The following is a 20,853-nucleotide window of genomic DNA, read 5'->3' as shown; positions in this document are numbered from 1 at the left end:
ATTTTTACATTTACATTTAGGTCATTTAGCAGACACTCTTATCACACCCTAGTGCCATCAGCCTTCTGATACCAATGCAGGGTTAAAGGGGGCCACAAAAATGTGAACCCATATAAAGAATGGTATAGAAAAGTTACACAATACATTAGAATGTAGTTCAGAAGTAATTCAATACGTATTTTGAATACATGTAACAGAAATACTGCCCATCTCTGGGTGTGGTTCTACCTCTATGATCTCTGTCTGAGCATGTTTGGTCCAGAAGGCCTGGGGAGGAGTGGTACAGCTGACCGCCACAAAGCTGGTCGGTTTACGGTCCAATGCTGGGGTGATCAGCTCACTGCACGCTGGGGGTACAACAGGGAAGTGAACATTAAAGGCAAAATCTGTAATCTCAATCCTGGCCCTAAAATAGGGATGGGGCTGGGGAAATGTAATTTGTTACCTCTCTCAAATTCATAGACAGAGTAATACAACTTTATTTTTTGTGTTATGATAAGACAGTTGTACTAAACTAATAAGGCATTTATAAGCTTTATTCTTCAAGAATCAATGGGTACTGTTCAGGGTTTCCATTTGACCGGCAACATTTTAATTGACCCGGACATTTAAGAAATTTACCGGATCCATATGCATTGGGTGCGTAACCTGTCTAGGGCGTCCGCCCACAGTGCTCAGAATGACAGAAATCACATTTAGAATATGGTAATTCCTATTAACAGAACATCCAAGTCGAGGTTGCAATGATGTGCGGTCCTTCTTACCGAATTACCGAATTCTTATGTGCACTTTGAAAATGTTAGACTAAAATCAAATCAAACTTTACTTGTCACATGCGCCGAATACAACAAGTGTATACCTGACCGTGAAATGCTTACTTTACAAGTCCTTAACCAACAGTGCAGTTCAAGAAGAGTTAAGAAAATATTTCCCAAATAGACTAAAGTAAAAAATAATAATAAAAAGTAACAAAAAATAATAACAATAACGAGGCTATATATAGCGGGTACCGATACCGAGTCAGTGTGCGGGGTACAGGTTAGTTGAGGTAATTTGTACATGTAAGTGGAGGTGAAGTGACTTTGCATAGATAATAAACAGTGAGTAGCAGCAGTGTACAAAATGGAGGGGGTCAATGTAAATAGTCCGGTGGCGATTTTATTAATTGTTCAGCAGTCTTATGGTTGGGGGTAGAAGCTGTTGAGGAGCCTTTTGGTCCTAGACTTGGCGTTCCGGGTACCGCTTGCCGCGTGGTAGCAGAGAAAACAGTCTATAACTGTTTTCGGTACCCGGAACGCCAAGTCTAGGACCAAAAGGCTCCTCAACAGCTTCTACCCCCAATCCATAAGACTGCTGAACAATTAATGGCAGTATGGATAGCAGTAAACTTGGCCCCAGTGATGTACTAGGCCGTACGCACTACCCTCTGTAGCGCCTTATGGTCAGATGCCGAGCAGTTGCCATACCAGGCGGTGATGCAACCGGTCAGGATGCTCTCGATGGTGCAGCTGTAGAACCTTTTGAGGATCTGGGGACCAATGCCAAATCTATTCAGTCTCCTGAAGGGTAAAAGGTTTTGTCGTGCCCTCTTCACGACTGACTTGGTATGTTTGGACCATGATAGTTCATTGGTGATGTGGACACAAAGGAACTTGAAACTCTCGACCCGCTCCACTACAGCCCCGTCGATGTTAGTGGGGGCCTGTTCGGCCCGCCTTTTCCTGTAGTCCACGATCAGCTCCTTTGTCTTGCTCACATTAAAATACGCCTCTGCTGTCTTCAACCAGGATCTCAGCGATCACTGCCTCATTGCCTGCGTGCGTAATGGGTCTGCGGTCAAACAACCACCCCTCATCAATATCAAACGCTCCCTAAAACATTTCAGCAAGCAGGCCTTTCTAATCGACCTGGCTCGGGTATCCTGGAAGGATATTGACCTCATCCCGTCAGTAGAGGATGCCTGGTTGCTCTTTAAAAATGCTTTCCTCGCCATCTTAAATAAGCATGCCCCATTCAAAAAATGTAGAACTAAGAATAGATATAGCCCTTGGTTCACCCTAGACTTGACTGCCCTTGACCAGCACAAAAACATCCTGTGGTGTTCTGCATTAGCATCGAATAGCCCCCTGCGATATGCAACTTTTCAGGGAAGTCAGGAACCAATATACTCAGTCAGTTAGGAAAGCTAAGGCTAGCTATTTCAAACAGAAATTTGCATCCTGTAGCACTAATTCCAGAAAGTTTTGGGACACTGTAAAGTCCATGGAGAAAAGAGCACCTCCTTCCAGCTGCCCACTGCACTGAGGCTAGGAAACACTGTCACCACCGATAAATCTACGATAATCAATAATTTCAATAAGCATTTTCCTACGGCTGGCCAGGCTACCCCTACCCTGTCCTACAGCTCAGCACCCCCTGCAGCAACTTGCCCAAGCCCCCCCCCCACCCCACTTCTCCTTCACCCAAATCCAGACAGCTGATGTTCTGAAAGAGCCTCAAAATCTGGATCCCTACAAATCAGCTGGGCTAGACAATCTGGACCCTCTCTTCTAAAATGATCAGCTGAAATTGTTGCAACCCCTATTACTAGCCTGTTCAACCTCTCTTCCGTATGGTCTGAGATCCCCAAAGATTGGAAAGCTGCTGCGGTCATCCCCCTCTTCAAAGGGGGAGACACTCTAGACCCAAACTGTTATAGACCTATATCCATCCTGCCCTGCCTTTCCAAAATCTTCGAAAGCCAAGTTAACAAACAGATAACCGACTATTTCGAATCACACCGTACCTTCTCCACTATGCGATCTGGTTTCCGAGCTGGTCATGGGTGCACCTCAGCCACGCTCAAGGTCCTAAACGATATCATAACCGCCATCGATAAAAGACAGTACTGTGCAGCCATCTTCATCAACCTGGCCAAGGCTTTTGATTCTGTCAATCACTGCATTCTTATCTGCAGACTCAATAGCCTAGGTTTCTGAAATGACTGCCTCGCCTGGTTCACCAACTACTTCTCAGATACAGTTCAGTGTGTCAAATCGGAGGGCCTGTTGTCCGGACCTCTGGCAGTCCCTATGGGGGTGCTACAGGGTTAGATTCTCGGGCCGATTCTTTCTCTGTATACATCAATGATGTCACTCTTGCTGCTGGTGATTCTCTGATCAACCTCTATGCAGACGACACCATTCTGTATACATCTGGCCCTTTTTTGGATATTGTGTTAACAAACCTCCAAATGAACTTCAATGCCATACAACACTTCCGTGGGCTCCAACTGCTTTTAAATGCTAGTAAAACTAAATGCATGCTCTTCAACCGATTGCTGCCCGCACCCGCCCGCCCGACTAGCATCACAACTCTGGATGGTCCTGACTTAGAATATGTGGACAACTACAAATCAAATCAAATCAAATCTTATTTGTCACATACACATGGTTAGCAGATGTTAATGCGAGTGTAGCGAAATGCTTGTGCTTCTAGTTCCGACAATGCAGTAATAACCAACGAGTAATCTAACCTAACAATTCCACAACTACTACCTTATACACACATAAGTGTAAAGGGATAAAGAATATGTACATAAAGATATATGAATGAGTGATGGTACAGAACGGCATAGGCAAGATGCAGTAGATGGTATAGAGTACAGTATATACATATGAGATGAGTAATGTAGGGTATATAAACATAAAGTGGCATAGTTTAAAGTGGCTAGTGTTACATGTATTACATAAAGATGGCAAGATGCAGTAGATGATATAAAGTACAGTATATACATATACATATACATATGAGATGAGTAATGTAGGGTATGTAAACATTATATTAAGTGGCATTGTTTAAAGTGGTTAGTGATACATTTTTACATACATTTCCATCAATTCCCATTATTAAAGTGGCTGGAGTTGAATCAGTATGTTGACAGCGGCCACTAAATGTTAGTGGTGGCTGTTTAACAGTCTGATGGCCTTGAGATAGAAGCTGTTTTTCAGTCTCTCGGTCCCTGCTTTGATGCACCTGTACTGACCTCGCCTTCTGGATGATAGCGGGGTGAACAGGCAGTGGCTCGGGTGGTTGTTGTCCTTGATGATCTTTATGGCCTTCCTGTGACATCGGGTGGTGTAGGTGTCCTGGAGGGCAGGTAGTTTGCCCCCGGTGATGCGCTGTGCAGACCTCACTACCCTCTGGAGAGCCTTACGGTTGTGGGCGGAGCAGTTGCCGTACCAGCCAAATTTCTTCAGCCTCCTGAGGTTGAAGAGGTGCTGTTGCGCCTTCTTCACAACGCTGTCTGTGTGGGTGGACCAATTCAGTTTGTCCGTGATGTGTACGCCGAGGAACTTAAAACTTACTACCCTCTCCGCTACTGTCCCGTCGATGTGGATAGGGGGGTGCTCCCTCTGCTGTTTCCTGAAGTCCACAATCATCTCCTTTGTTTTGTTGACGTTGAGTGTGAGGTTATTTTCCTGACACCACACTCCGAGGTGTCACAAACACCTAGGTGTCTGGTTAGACTGTAAACTCTCCATCCAGACTCACACTAAGCATCTCCAATCCAAAATTAAATCTAGAATCGGCTTCCTATTTCACAAACAAAGCATCCTTCACTCATGCTGCCAAACACACCCTCGTAAACAAACTATCTTACCGATCCTTGACTTTGGCGATGTAATTTACAAAATAGCCTCCAACACTCTACTCAGCAAACTGGATGTAGTCTATCACAGTGCCATCTGTTTTGTCACCAAAGCCCCATATACTAACCACCACTGCGACCTGTATGCTCTCGTTGGCTGGCCCTCACTACATATTCGTCGCCAAACCCACTGGCTCTAGGTCATCTGTAAGTCTTTGCTAGGTAAAGCCCCGCCTTATCCCAGCTCACTGGTCACCATAGCAACACCCACCCGTAGCACACGCTCCAGCAGGTATATTTCACTGGTCATCCTCAAAGCCAACACTTCCTTTGGCCGCCTTTCCTTCCAGTTCTCTGCTGCCAATGACTGAAACGAATTGCAAAAATCACTGAAGCTGGAGTCTTATATCAGCATCAGCTGTCAGAGCAGCTTACCGATCACTGTACATGTACACAGCCAATCTGTAAATAGCACACCCAACTACCTCATCCCTATATTGTTATTTATCCTCTTGCTCTTTTGCACCCCAGTATCTCTACTTGCACATCATCATCTGCACATCTATCACTCCAGTGTTAATGCTAAATTGTAATAATTTTGCCTATATGGCCTATTTAATGCCTTACCTCCCTGCTCTTCTACATTTGCACACACTGTACATAGATTTTTCTATTGTGTTATTGACTGTACGTTTGTTTATGTGTAACTCTGTGTTGTTGTTTTTGTCGCACTGCTTTGCTTTATCTTGGCCAGGTCGCAGTTGTAAATGAGAACTTGTTCTCAACTGGCCTACCTGGTTAAATAAAGGTGAAATAAAAAATTTAAACATTGAGGGAGAGGTTGTTGTGCTGGCACCACACTGCCAGTTCTCTGACCTCCTCCCTATAGGTCGTCTCATCGTTGTCGGTGATCAGGCCTACCACTGTTGTGTCATCAGCAAACTTAATGATGGTGTTGGAGTCGTGTTTGGCCACGTAGTCGTGGGTGAACAGGGAGTACAGGAGGGGACTAAGTACACACCCCTGAGGGGCCCCAGTGTTAAGGATCAGCGTGGCAGACATGTTGTTGCCTACTCTTACCACCTGGGGGTGGCCCCTCAGGAAGTCCAGGATCCAGTTGCAGAGGGAGGTGTTTAGTCCCAGAGTCCTTAGCTTAGTGATGAGCTTCATGATGAGCTTCATGATCAGCCTGTCAAAGCACTTCATGGCTACTGATGTGAGTGCTACGGGGTGGTAATCATTTAGGCAGGTTATCTTCGCTTCCTTGGGCACAGGGACTATGGTGGTCTGCTTGAAACATGTAAGTATTACAGACTCGGTCAGGGAGAGGATGAAAATGTTAATGAAGACACTTGACAGGTGGTCCGCACATGCTTTGAGTACACGTCCAGAAATCCGTCTGGCCCAGCGGCTTGTGAATGTTGACCTGTTTAAAGGTTTTGTTCACATTGGCTGCCGAGAGCATTATCACACAGTCTTCCAGAACAGCTGGAGCTCTTGTTCATGCTTCAGTGTTGCTTGCCTCGAAGCGAGCATAAAAGGCATTTAGCTCGTCTGGTAGGCTTGCGTCACTGGGCAGCTCGCATCTGGGGTTCCCTTTGTAGTCATTAATAGATCTCAAGCCCTGCCACATCTGACGAGCGTCAGAGCTGGTGTAGTAGGATTCAATCAATCCTGGATTGACACTTTGCTTGTTTGATGGTTCGTCTGAGGGCATAGCGGGATTTCTTATAAACTTCCGGATTAGTCTCCCGCTCCTTGAAAGCGGCACCTCTAGCCTTTAGCTCAGTGCGGATGTTGCCTGTAATCCATGGCTTCTTGTTGGGATATGTACGAATGGTCACAGTGGGGACGACATCGTCGATGCACTTATTGATGAAGCGGATGACTGAGGTGGTATACTCCTCAATGGCATTGGATGAATCACGGAACATATTCCAGTCTGTGCTAGCAAAACAGTCCTGTAGTGTAGCATCTGTGTCATCTGACCAATTCCGTATTGAGCGAATCACTGGTACTTCTTGCTTTAGTTTTTGCTGGTAAGCATGAATCAGGAGGATAGAATTATGGTCAGATTTGCCAAATGGAGGGTGGGGGAGAGCTTTGTATGCATCTCTGTGTGTAGAGTAAAAGTGGTCTAGGATTTGTTTCCTCTGGTTGCACATGTGACATGCTGGTAAAAATTTGGTAAAACTGATATAAGCTTGCCTGCATTTAAGTCCCCGGCCACTAGGAGCGCTGCTTCTGGGAGAGCATTTTCTTCTTTGCTTATGGCCTTATAGCGTTGGTTGAGAGCGGTCTTAGTGCCAGCTTCGTTCTGTGGTGATAAATAGACGGCTACAAATAATATAGATGAGACTCTCTTGGTAGATAGTGTGGTTGTCACGGCCGTTGCTGGAAGAAGACCAAAATGCAGCGTTGTGAGCGTACATTTCCTTTTTATTTAAAATGTCGCCAACAAAACAACAAACGAAGAAAACAACCGTGAAGCTTACAGGGCTAAGTGCCACTAACAAAGATAACTACCCACACTGAAAGGAGGGAAAAAGGGCTACCTACAGTGGGGAGAACAAGTATTTGATACACTGCCGATTTTGCAGGTTTTCCTACTTACAAAGCATGTAGAGGTCTGTAATTTTTATCATAGGTACACTTCAACTGTGAGAGACGGAATCTAAAACAAAAATCCAGAAAATCACATTGTATGATTTTTAAGTAATTAATTTGCATTTTATTGCATGACATAAGTATTTGATCACCTACCAACCAGTAAGAATTCCGGCTCTCACAGACCTGTTAGTTTTTCTTTAAGAAGCCCTCCTGTTCTTCACTCATTACCTGTATTAACTGCACCTGTTTGAACTCGTTACCTGTATAAAAGACACCTGTCCACACACTCAATCAAACAGACTCCAACCTCTCCACAATGGCCAAGACCAGAGAGCTGTGTAAGGACATCAGGGATACAATTGTAGACCTGCACAAGGCTGGGATGGGCTACAGGACAATAGGCAAGCAGCTTGGTGAGAAGGCAACAACTGTTGGCGCAATTATTAGAAAATGGAAGAAGTTCAAGATGACGGTCAATCACCCTCGGTCTGGGACTCCATGCAAGATCTCACCTCGTAGGGCATCAATGATCATGAGGAAGGTGAGGGATCAGCCCAGAACTACACGGCAGGACCTGGTCAATGACCTGAAGAGAGCTGGGACCACAGTCTCAAAGAAAACCATTAGTAACACACCATGCCGTCATGGATTAAAATCCTGCAGCGCACGCAAGGTCCCCCTGCTCAAGCCAGCGCATGTCCAGGCCCGTCTGAAGTTTGCCAATGACCATCTGGATGATCCAGAGGAGGAATGGGAGAAGGTCATGTGGTCTGATGAGACAAAAATAGAGCTTTTTGGTCTAAACTCCACTCGCCGTGTTTGGAGGAAGAAGAAGGATGAGTACAACCCCAAGAACACCATCCCAACCGTGAAGCATGGAGGTGGAAACATCATTCTTTGGGGATGCTTTTCTACAAAGGGGACAGGACGACTGCACCGTATTGAGGGGAGGATGGATGGGGCCATGTATCGCGAGATCTTGGCCAACAACCTCCTTCCCTCAGTAAGAGCATTGAAGATGGGTCGTGGCTGGTTCTTCCAGCATGACAACGACCCGAAACACACAGCCAGGGCAACTAAGGAGTGGCTCCGTAAGAAGCATCTCAAGGTCCTGGAGTGGCCTAGCCAGTCTCCAGACCTGAACCCAATAGAAAATCTTTGGAGGGAGCTGAAAGTCCGTATTGCCCAGCGACAGCCCCGAAACCTGAAGGATCTGGAGAAGGTCTGTATGGAGGTCTGAGGAGTGGGCCAAAATCCCTGCTGCAGTGTGTGCAAACCTGGTCAAGAACTACAGGAAACGTATGATCTCTGTAATTGCACACAAAGGTTTCTGTACCAAATATTAAGTTCTGCTTTTCTGATGTATCAAATACTTATGTCATGCAATAAAATGCAAATTATTTACTTAAAAATCATACAATGTGATTTTCTGGATTTTTGTTTTAGATTCCGTCTCTCACAGTTGAAGTGTACCTATGATAAAAATTACAGACCTCTACATGCTTTGTAAGTAGGAAAACTTGCAAAATCGTCAGTGTATCAAATACTTGTTCTCCCCACTGTAAGTATGATTCCCAATCAGAGAAAACGATAGACAGCTGTCCCTGATTGAGAACCATACCCAGCCAAAACATAGAAATAAAGAAACATAGAAAACAAAACATAGAATGCCCACCCCACATCACACCCTGACCTAACCAAATAGAGAAATAAAACGGCTCTCTAAGGTCAGGGCGTGACAGTGGTCTACAGCTTATCATAAGGTACCTCAGGCGAGCAATACCTCGAGACTTATTTAATATTAGACATCGCACACCAGCTGTTATTGACAAATAGACACACACCCCCACACCTCGTCTAATCAGACGTAGCTTCTCTGTTCTGCCGGTGTATGGAAAATCCCGCCAGCTCTATATTATCCGTATCGTCGTTCAGCCACGTCTCGGTGAAACATAAAATATTACAGTTTTTAATGTCCCGTTGGTAGGATAATCTTAATCGTACGTCATTAATTTTATTTTCCAGTGATTGCACGTTAGCAAGAAGAACGAATGGCAGTGGGAGTTTACTCTTGGGCAGCCCGATCCGCGGCCCTTTTTCCTGCGTCTTTTCTTCAAGCAAATGACGGGGATCTGGGTCTGTTCCAGTGAAAGCAGGATATCCTTCTTGTTGGACTCTTTAAAGGAAAAAGTTTGTTCCAGTCCGCGGTGAGTAATCGCTGTTCTGATGTCCAGAAGTTATTTTCAGTCATAAGAGATGGTAGCAGCAACATTATGTACACAATAAGTAAAATAATAAGTTACACAAAACTCAAAAAACAAACAAAATAGCACAATTGGTTGGGATAATGTAAAACCTCAGCCATGTTCTTCGGCGCCACACTTACTTTATCTCAGCCAACAACACGTGCACGTGTAACAAACAGCAAAATCACTAGCCTATGTCAACCTACTACAGTAGAAAAGTTTAGGCTACTTATTCTATTGATCAGCTTGTCGAGAAAGATATTGTTTATTCCAAACTCTGGGACAGATTCAGAATTCATACAACCAGTTGGCCTAGCAAAAGTCTGATGTAACAGATGAGAATGTTTAGCTTAAAATGTTGCTAAACTATTATTTCTTCACATTATAAGCGATGTGCACAAGGCAGTAGGCTACGCGCGGGTGTTCATTCCATAATGCAATAAGCAGCAACACACTGTTGTCAAAAGGGCACTGCACATTCGAGCGGTTTCATGTGACAGAGCTGAAAATATCAGTTACAAATTTAGAAAGAGAGGAGATCTAAATGGCTACTTTGAAGAAAGTTAAGACATGCCTCATAATATGTATTAAAACATTCAGGCCTCTTTCTAGAGCGCCGACTTTCCTACCTGAAGATCACTGACATCACGATTTGACGTTGTATTTTTCAGAATTTACAGTTGTCTTGAAAGCACCACAAGATGTTGCAGCAGCACCTCTTGCGCTGTCTGACAGCGTGTGATAAATAAGATAGCCTACATAACAAATATACTGTACACGCGCCAATTTAATTCCATTAAATCATGCAAATGAACCTATAGACCGATAAGCATGACCAGTCAAATGTATTTCCATCGACTGGTATTTCCATCAATGAATAGGGTAAAAAGCATCATTTCGTAATGGGACCCTGACAATTGACCAGCGGCAATTTTATTTATGGGCTTTTCAATTTTTTTAACTGGACAAAAGCCGGCTATTAACCGCTAACGGAAACCCTGGTATTGTTATAAATATCAAAGACAATTGAACCAGAGTGAGAAGGCTTTCAGCAACATCACTCACCCAGGCTGAACTCCAGCACTGGCTCATCTGGGTCCTGACTGTTACCTACAAGAACACAAGATATTTATATATATTTTTTACAACTACAGCGACAAAAAAGACAAGTTTATGCACATACTTATTTTCAGTGGGCAAACATACAAGAATACTGTTACTACGGTAACTATGGTAACATGGCCCTTACCTGCCAGAGTCAGCCCCATTATCTCAGCCGAGAGGTCAAAGGTGTTAGCCCGGTACACGGACCATGGCCGGTGACGCGGGCTAGCCTTCCCCTTCCCCGACATCATGGCTGGGGGTTAAGGGTCAGGGGGTAAGGGAGGTTGGAGAATGGGATTTTGGGTAAGGAGTGGAGGGGTGGAGGGGGTTAAGAACAAATACCACACGTCCTCCTCACACACACACACACTCTCTGCAGATCAGATCCCTATGTGTGTTTTGGAAGGATCCTTTCCTGTGTGATTATCTCTTCAGTCTCTGGACTCTTAGTGTGGAGCTGGAGGGAGAGAGAGAATGACAACAAAGGTATTAGCCACGTCAACATAGAATGTGAATAGATGGAGTGGACACTTCACCTGATCTTTATTTGACATCTATATTACCCTTCTCAGTTGAATTAATCAGGTATTGTTACGCTGGTGATGCACATACACTGTAGCTAAGGAGTGTCATGAATAGAACAATGGCAATGCAACACAGCTGCATCTCCTATGTGCTATTCTAGTCAATTCTACATCTACATATGTCAGGTCCATAAATGTTGGCACTCTTGATAAAGATTAACAAAAAAGACAGTATAAAATAAGCTATATTGCATGCTCTATATTATTTTATACTAATACAATTGCTCAGAGAACAAGTAATTTAAAAAAACATCTAGGGCTCCAGGACCAGTGGAAGCAAAATAGCCCCATAACATAAAATATCCACCACCATATTTTGAGGTACTTTTCTACATACAGTTGAAGTCGGAAGTTTACATACACTTAGGTTGGAGTCAATAAAACACGTTTTTCAACCACTCCACAAATTTCTTGTTAACAAACTTTAGTTTTAGCAAGTCAGTTAGGACATCTACTTTGTGCATTACACAAGTCATTTTTCCAACAATTGTTTACAGACAGATTATTTCACTTATCATTCACTGTATCACAATTCCAGTGGGTCAGAAGTTGACATACACTAAGTTGACTGTGCCTTTAAACAGCTTGGAAAATTCCAGAAAATTATGTCATGGCTTTAGAAGCTTCTGATAGGCTAATTGACATAATTTGAGTCAATTGGAGGTGTATCTGTGGATGTATTTCAAGGCCTACCTTCAAACTCAGTGCCTCTTTGCTTGATATCATTGGAAAATCAAAAGAAATCAGCCAAGTCCTCAGAAAAGAAATTGTAGACCTCCACAAGTCTGGTTCAAACGCCTGAAGGTACAACGTTCATCTGTACAAACAATAGTACGCAAGAATAAACACAATGGAACCATGCAGCTGTCATACCGCTCAGGAAGGAGAGGTGTTCTGTCTCCTAAAGATGAACATAGTTTGGTGCGAAAAGTGCAAATCAATCCCAGAACAACAGCAAAGGACCTTGTGAAGATGCTGGAGGAAACAGGTACAAAAGTATCTATATCCACAGTAAAACGAGTCCTATATCGACGTAACTGAAAGGCCGCTCAGCAAGGAAGAAGCCACTGCTCCAAAACCTAATCCAAGTGCGAATGCCGTTTATCAAACTCCACACATACCAGTGGTGGATTTAGCGTTGAAAAACGGAAGCATAAGCAGAAAGCTTTGAGACATCTACGATAAAATATGGTGGTGCATCTTTGATGTTATGGGGCTATTTTGCTTCCACTGGTCATGTTAAGGTAAACAGCATCATTAACTTTACTCAGTACGAGGACATTTTAGCCAAAGACCTGGTTGCCTCTGCCAGGAGGCTGACACTTGGCCGCAAGTGGATCTTTCAGTAAGACAATAACCCCACACATGAATTAAAATCCACAAAGAAATGCTTCATTGACCACAAAATGTCATTTTGCAATGGCATTTCAGTCACAGGACTTGAACCCCATTGAAAACCTGTGGTTTGAATTGAAGAGGAAGTCCATAAGAGCAGACGAAGGATATCAAGGATCTGGGAAGATTCTGTACGGAGGTAAAGTATAAGATCCCTCCCGTTGTGTTATCCAATCTCATAAAATATTGTAGGAAAAGGCTCAGTGTCATTATCCTCAGAAGGTAACGGTGCTAGAGTATTGAAAACAGGGGTGCCAATCATTTTGACCCCTATCTTTTTGAGATCTTTTTTATTATTTGTTTAACAAAATCTTGTTCTCTGAGCAATTGTATTAGTATAAAATAATATCATGTCACAATTTTTTGAGCATACAATATAGCTCAGTATTTGTATAATTTATTTATACAAATACTGAGTTATACACTGAGTGTACAAAACATTAGGAACACCTGCTCTTTCCATGACAGACTGACCAGGTGAATCCAGGTGAAAGCTATGATCCCCTATTGACGTCACCTGTTAAATCCACTTCAATCAGTATAGATAAAGGGGAGGAGACAGGTTAAAGAAAGATTTAAGCCTTGAGACAGGGATTGTGCATGTGTGACATTCAGAGGGTAAATGGGCAAGACAAAATATTGATGAGCATTTGAACGGGGTATGATAGTACTGTAGGTGCCAGGCGCACTGGTTTGAGTGTGTCAAGTGTTGCAACACTGCTGGGTTTTTCACGCCCAACAGTTTACCATGTGTATCAAGAATGGTCCACCACCCAAAAGACTTCCAGCCAACTTGACACAACTGTGGGAAGCATTGGAGTCAACATGTGGTAGCATCCCTATGGAATGCTTTCGACACCTTGTACAGTCCATGCCCCAACAAATTGAGTCTGTTCTGAGGGCTATAAAAAGTATTTTTTGCTAATCTTTATCAAGGGTGCCAATAATTATGGACCTGACTGTACTTGCCTTCAAGTAGTCTTACATCTATACTTTAAAGTTGACTTTCCAGTTGGTGCTCCTCTATAATTCATCGTTCCTGATTCCTAACAACACATTGAAATATTCAACAGCTCGGAGACAGGGATGAAAACCAAGAAAACTTCCGCTTTCATGAACTGATGGGAGAGTTGAGTGTGATCCGGAAAACGCCAAGCTCCAGAGCCCGGGGGGACAGCGAATGTGTGTGAAGTTCTAGGAATCTTTGGATATTCCAAAAGGAAAGCATCTGACAACAGTGAGTGAATGGTGGAAGATGAGGTACACCGTGATGGATAATCTGTGCACAGTGGCAACTGATTTTTATTCAATTTAATTCAAATCAAATCAAAGGGCTTTATTGGCATGGGAAACGTGTTAACATTAAAAAGCAAGTGGAATAAATAATAAACAAAAGTGAAATAAACAATCAGAAATTAACAGTAAACATTACTCACATTTTTTTTTTTAGATATTTCAAATGTTATATTACGGCTATGTACAGTGTTGTAACAATGTGAAAATTGTTGTGGTACAAAAGGGAAAATAAATAGACAGATAAATATAGTTTGTATTCACAATGGTGTTTGTGCTTCACTGGTTGCCCATTTCTTGTAGCAACAGGTCACAAATATTCCTGATTTGATGGCACACATTGGTATTTCACCTAATAGATACTGGAGTTGATCAAAATGTGATTTATTTTAGAATTCTTTGTGGGTCTATGTAATCTGAGGGAAATATGTGTCTCTAATATGGTCATACATTTCGAAGGAGGTTAGGAAGTGTATCTCAGTTTCCACCTCATTTTGTGGGCAGTGGGCACATAGCCTGTCTTCTCTCGAGAGCCAGGTCTGTACATAGTCAAAGCTTTCCTTAATATTGGGTCAGTCACAGTGGTCAGGTATTTTGCCATTCTGCCATGTGGAATGTGACTTGGCCCTAAACAGAGAGTACACAGTGGTCAGGTATTCTGCCACTGTGTACTCTCTGTTTAGGGCCAAGTCACATTCCAGTTTGCTTTGTTTTTGGTTAATTCTTTCCAATGTGTCAAGTAATGATCTTTTTGTTTTCCCATGATTTGGTTGGGTCTAATTGCGTTGCTGTCCTGGGGCTCTGTAGGGTCTGTTTGTGTTTGTGAACAGAGCCTCAGGACCAGCGTTCTGAGTCGATTATTCTCTAGGTTCATCTCTCTGTAGTTGATTGCTTTGTTATGGAAGGTTTGGGAATCGCTTCCTTTTAAGTGTTTGTAGAATTTAACAGCTCTTTTCTGGATTTTGATAATTAGTGGGTATCGTCCTAATTTTGCTCTGCATGCATTATTTGGTGTTTTATGTGTTTTTGCAGAATTCTGTATGCAGTCTCAATTTGGTGTTTGTCCCATTTAGTGAATTCTTAGTTGGTGAGTGGACCCCAGACCTCACAACCGTAGAAGTCAATAGGTTCTATAACTGATTCAAGTATTTTTAGCCAGATCCTAATTGGGAAGTCGAATTTTATGTTCCGTTTGATGGCGGAAAAGGCCCTTCATGCCTTGTCTCTCAAATCGTTCACAGCTTTGTGGAAGTTACCTGTAGTGCTGATGTTTAGGCCGAGTTAGGTATAGTTTTTGTGTGCTCTAGGACAACGGTGTCTAGATGGAATTTGTATTGTGGTCCTGGCAACTGGGCCTTTTTTGAAACACCATTATTTTTGTCTTACTGAGATTTACTGTCAGGGCTCAGGTCTGACAGAATCTGTGCAGAAGATCTAGGTACTGCTGTAGAACCTCCTTGGTTCGGGACAGAAGCAAACAGTAGACATTTGACTTCAGATTTTAGTTGGGTGAGGCCAGGTGTTGCAGACGGTTCTAGTGCCCTCGCCAATTCGATTATATATATGTTGAAGAGGGTGGAGCTCAAGCTGCATCCCTGTCTCACCCTATGGCCCTGAGGAAAGAAATCTTTTTTTTTTTTTTTGCCAATTTTAACCACATGTTGTTTGTGTACATGGATTTTATAATGTTGTATGTTTTTCCACCGATACCACTTTCCGTCAAATTCTATAGCAGACCCTTCTGCCAAATTGAGTCAAAAGCTTTTTTGAAATCAAAAAAGCATTGGTTTTATTTGTTTTTGTCAATTAGGGTCTGCAGGATGAATACGTGGTCTGTCGTACAGTAATTTGGTAAAAAGGGAATTTGACATTTGCTCAGGACATTTTTTCACTGAGGAAGTGTGGAGTCTGCTGTTGATGATTATGCAGAGGGTTTTCCCAAGGTTGCTGTTGGTGCATATTTTTTAAATCTTATTTTCAATGACAGCTTAGGAACGGTGGGTTAACTGCCTTGTTCAGGGGCAGAACAACAGATTTTTACCTTGTCAGCTCGGGGATTCGATCTTGCAACCTTTCGGTTATTAGTCCAATGCTCTAACCACTAGGCTACCTGCCGACTATCCCACAGTAGTTATTGGGGTCGAATTTGTCTCTACTTTTGTGGATTGTGGTGATTAGTCCTTGGTTCCAAATATTGGGGGGAGATGCCAGAGCTGAGGATGATGTTAAAGAGTTTAAGTTTTGCCAATTGAAATTTGTGGTCTGTATATTTTATCATTCATTTAGGATACCATCAACGCCACAGCCGTTGAGTGTAATTGGAGAATCCAGTGGGTTCTGGCAGTCTTTAATAGTTGATTCTAAGATTTGTAATTGATCATGTATATGTTTTTGCTGTTTGTTCTTTGGTATAGGGCCAAAAGGAATGTTGAAATGGTTTATCTATACATCTCCATTTTGGATAGATACTGTAGCTCTAAAGTGTGTTCCAATTTTCCCAGAAGTGTTTAGATTTGATGGATTCTTCAATTACATTGGGCTGTTTTCTGACGTGCTGTTATTTCTATACTGTTTTAGTGTTTCACCATAGTGAAGGCTCAGGTTTTCTTGGTTGGATGGGTTTCTCAATTCTCTTTCTTAGGTTTTTGCATTCTTCATCAAACCAAGTTGTCTAAAATGGATTTAATTTGTTGTTGCCAATTGTTTTTTGGTAGATTTCTACACCATCCTCATTCCATCTATAGCATTTTTGAATAGTAGGCAGTTATTTCGAGCTTTGGTTTCGCATGATTCAGTATTGCACTGTTCAGTAGACGGAGATTTTGCTGGGATCTGATAGGGGTGTCAGTGTGCTGACTGAGAATGCTGTCGTGTCTTTGGCATCATTAAACTGAAGACGTATTTATCAAATAACTCTCTGTAATTATTATTACGTGATTAAACTGATTAATCATGTAACTGTAATTAACTAGGAAGTCGGGGCACCAAGGAAAATATTCAGATTATAAAGTTATAATTTTCCTAATATAACTTTCAGATATTTGAATATCTGATCACTTAGTCTTCGAATTAATTAATTATTTATCTCATGTTAGTCTCATTCCAAACGTCGTAAATTGCTGGTTATCTGCACGAACCCAGTCTTCACTATGAGTCATCCATACATCAATTGTCTTAAAATATTTATTTACTAACTAAGTCATTCACAGAAATGCATAACCAAACAGTAGATAGTTACAAGGAAATGATAACGGAGTTTCCCTAGTGGGATAAACCGGTATCGCGGCTTGGTGCACAAAAAGGGAAGTGGGGGTCAACTGAGATGAGACACTACAAAGTTGATAATTATAACAATTGAAATGCTAATCCTTTGCACATGAACGCTCACTCAGGAATAATTGCAATCAATATATATATTTACGCTTAGTGTGTCGTCGGGATCTCTGTTGAAAAGTTAGTTTCTGTTGGAGAGTTTGTCTGCCCTCTCTCTGTCTCTGTCGTGGTTAGAATGGATAGTTCAGAGTGACATTCATTCATGTCATTATAGATAGATGTTTCGGCAGTTGTCGGTCTTCGCGTTCAATGATACCGAATTCCTAGCTGCAGACTAGTAATTAATATTAAAGACTTGTTTTTATTCTGTCGGTATCGATAGTCTAAGAGTTTAACCACGTGGTATGGTTAAAAGATTCAGCCATCTACTCAAACCTTAGCTTATACTCATGTCACGTTCCTGACCTGTTTTCCTTTGTCTTGTATTTATTTTAGTTGGTCAGGGCGTGAGTTGGGTGGGTTGGTCTATGGTTGATTTTCTATGTTGGGATTTGGTGTTCGGCCTGGTATGATTCTCAATCAGAGACAGCTGTCAATCGTTGTCCCTGATTGAGAATCATACTTAGGCAGCCTGGGTTTCACTTGTGTTTTGTGGGTGTTTGTTCCTGTGACTGTGTTTGGGCCACACAGGACTGTTTCGGGTTTGTCACGTTTGTTGGTTTTGTATTTTGAAGTGTTTTGTTGATTTTTCATTAAATAATGAACACTAACTACTCTGCATCTTGGTCCGATCCATGCTCCTCCTCGTCTGAGGAGGAGAACGACTATGACAACCGTTACAGAAACACCCACCATAAAAGGACCAAGCGGAGTGGAGAAGGACGGCAAGAACAACAGCAATGGGGAAAAGAGGAATGGACATGGGAGGAAATCCTAGACGGAAAAGGACCCTGGGCAGAGCCAGAGGAGTGTCGCCGCCCCAAAGCGGAGCTGGAGGCAGCGAAAGCGGAGAGGAGGTATTATGAGGCGAAAGCAAGGCAGAGCGGCTGGAAGCCCGAGAGGCTCACCCAAAAAATTATTGGGGGGAGGCTAAAGGGGGGTGTGGCGAAGCCGGGTAGGATACCTGAGCCAACTCCCCGGGCTTACCGTGGAGTGAGAGGGCGTCGTACTGGTCAGACACCGTGTTATGCGGTAAAGCGCACGGTGTCCCCAGTACGCGAGCTTAGCCCAGTGCGGGCTATTCCACCTTGCCGCACTGGTAGGGCTAGGTTGGGCATCGAGCCGGGTGCCATGGCACCAGCCGGCGTACATGGCACCAGCCTTACAGAGGGTGTCCCCGGTTCGCCAGCATAGCCCAGTGCGGGCTATTCCACCTCGCCGTACTGGCAGGGCTACGGGGACCATTCAACCTGGTAAGGTTGGGGAGGCTCGGTGCTCAAGAGCGCGTGTCCTCCTTCACGGTCTGGTATATCCGGCGCCACCTTCCCACCCCAGCCCAGTACCATCAGTGCTGACACCACGCACCAGGCTTCCAGTGCGTTTCCAGAGCCCTGTTCCTCCTCCACGCACTCTCCCTGTGGTGCGTGTCTCCAGCCCAGTGCCTCCAGTTCCGGCACCACGCACCAGGCCTACTGTGCGCCTCAGCAGGTCAGAGTCGGCCGTCTGCCCAATGCCGCCTGCGCTGCTTGCCTGCTCAGCGCTGCCTGAACTGTCTGCCTGCCCAGCATTGTCTGAACTATCTGCCTGCCCAGCGCTGCCCGTCTGTCCCGAGCCGTCAGAGCTGCCCGTCTGTCCTGAGCTGCCCGTCTGTCCCGAGCCTTCAGAGCCGTCCAGCCAGGACCAGCCAGAGCCGTCCAGCCAGGACCAGCCAGAGCCGTCCAGCCAGGACCAGCCCGAGCCGTCCAGCCAGGACCAGCCCGAGCCGTCCAGCCAGGACCAGCCCGAGCCGTCCAGCCAGGACCAGCCCGAGCCGTCCAGCCAGGACCAGCCCGAGCCGTCCAGCCAGGACCAGCCAGAGCCGTCCAGCCAGGACCAGTTCGTGTTGAATTTGACTGGATAGATGAAAGAAAGTGGACACTGCTTTCACTTCTTGTTTACCACCAGATCAGTGAGTACTTCAAGGAAAGGTGTCTTTTTTAAGTATTGGAAGAATGAAATCCAATTAATTGTCTATCTATGTACTGTAGTATTTGCAACAAGGGTTGCTATCGTTAATCAAAGATCACAGATCTAGCTACCAGAAATACATGTCTTATGTTTATACTGAGTTGAGCTTGCCAGTTCCTTATTCTACACTAACATGGTATATATAAGGAGCTCTGTTTCTATGTATAAATATGTGTATTATTAATGACTGTTCTCTCACCTCTAATCAAGTCTGCATATTTGCATCCAATATGAATTTTGTCACAGAGATGCTTACTGCTGCAGCAGATACATCTAGACAACTGAATGAAAACAGGAAACAGGAAACTCAGTCTGTCACCTTGCCCAACTGTCAAACACAAACGTACAACCATGTCCTCCTGGTCACAGACCAGGGGGGGGGGGGGGGGGGACTGTGACTCACTCACTCACTCACTCACTCTCTCACACACACACACACACACACACACACACACACACACATCAGAGTTGTTTTCAGGGCAGAAGAGCCCACACACGCCCTTCATTTGATTTGCTCATTGCATAACCCTGTACAATCACATCAGTTTAAAAACAACTCTGTTTCCTTCTCTCTCCTCTCTCTCGATCCCTTTCTTGCAAAATGATCTCTCACCCTCTCTTCTCTGCAGTATTGTTAACAGCTGATCAATGCGGTTCTGTTACACAACACACACACCACTTCTGATTTCAGCAAGACAGAAGAGGCAGAACGGAGTGGTGGAGGAATAGGAACCATAAACTGACAAGTAGAAGATTTTTACAGACAGGGGGAAGGCATTTTGAAGACAACACTGAGTGACAACTGTCACTTGAGTCAGAATCACAGAGCACAGCCACAGAGGTGCTAGTCTTGCTTAGCCATGAGGTTTTAAAGTACGGTGACACAAGTGATATGACTGACCTGGTCCACTTCTTACTGATATGCAGAGACACAGCAACACATCAAGGATGTGATACATTTAGGTAGAGGGTAAATTCCAAAATCCACTGCTCAACAACTTAATGTTTTATTTTATTTAACTAGGCAAGTCAGTTAAGAACAAATTCTTATTTACAATGACGGCCTAGGAACAGTGGGTTAACTGCCTTGTTCAGAGGCAGAACAACAGATTTTTACGTTGTCAGCTCGGGGATTCAATCTTGCAACCTTTCGGTTACTAGTCCAACGCTCTAACCACTAGGCAACCTGCCACCCCAACTTAACAGCTTTTCTTTTTCTAGAATGGAGGTAGCAGATAATAAAATACTGAAAAGATAACATAATAAAATAAGTGAACATGAAAAAGACGAGATCAGAGACAGAGAGAGAGAAGATAAAAAAAGAAATAAAAGAGAAAGTAGTGAGAAGTACTTCTGAGATAACTAATCTAACCTGAAAGGATCTTGAGCTCGCAAAGACGGGCAAACGTTTTCCTTTCCTGTGGCATGTCTGACATGCTTGACATTTCCTCTTACAGAAGCTCCTGCACACACACAGGTGAGTGCATGCGCACACACACACACACACACATACGTTCCTTCCCATCTGTCTTCCGGATCTGTTTATTGTCGG

The 20,853-nt window shown here is 43.6% G+C and overlaps 1 protein-coding gene across 5 annotated transcripts in view; it reads right to left on the bottom strand.

The window, feature by feature from the left end:
• Positions 1-20,853, bottom strand: part of LOC139538636 (inositol polyphosphate-4-phosphatase type I A-like) — a 58,505-nt gene that overhangs the window by 26,280 nt on the left and 11,372 nt on the right. For all 5 annotated transcript variants that reach the window (XM_071340908.1, XM_071340910.1, XM_071340909.1 and 2 more), the window contains exons 2-4: positions 10,736-11,047; positions 10,552-10,596; positions 229-347 (exon numbers count right to left, since the gene is read on the bottom strand). In XM_071340908.1, coding sequence (XP_071197009.1) covers positions 229-347; positions 10,552-10,596; positions 10,736-10,841 — 270 coding nt within the window. In that variant the 5' untranslated portion in view covers positions 10,842-11,047. The remainder of the gene's footprint in view (positions 1-228; positions 348-10,551; positions 10,597-10,735; positions 11,048-20,853) is intronic.

The sequence above is a fragment of the Salvelinus alpinus genome, chromosome 14 (genome assembly GCF_045679555.1).
Source record: "Salvelinus alpinus chromosome 14, SLU_Salpinus.1, whole genome shotgun sequence".
Classification (NCBI taxonomy): Eukaryota; Metazoa; Chordata; class Actinopteri; order Salmoniformes; family Salmonidae; genus Salvelinus; species Salvelinus alpinus.
Note: the sequence above shows the minus strand (reverse complement) of the source record. Positions and strands in the feature narration are given on the sequence as shown.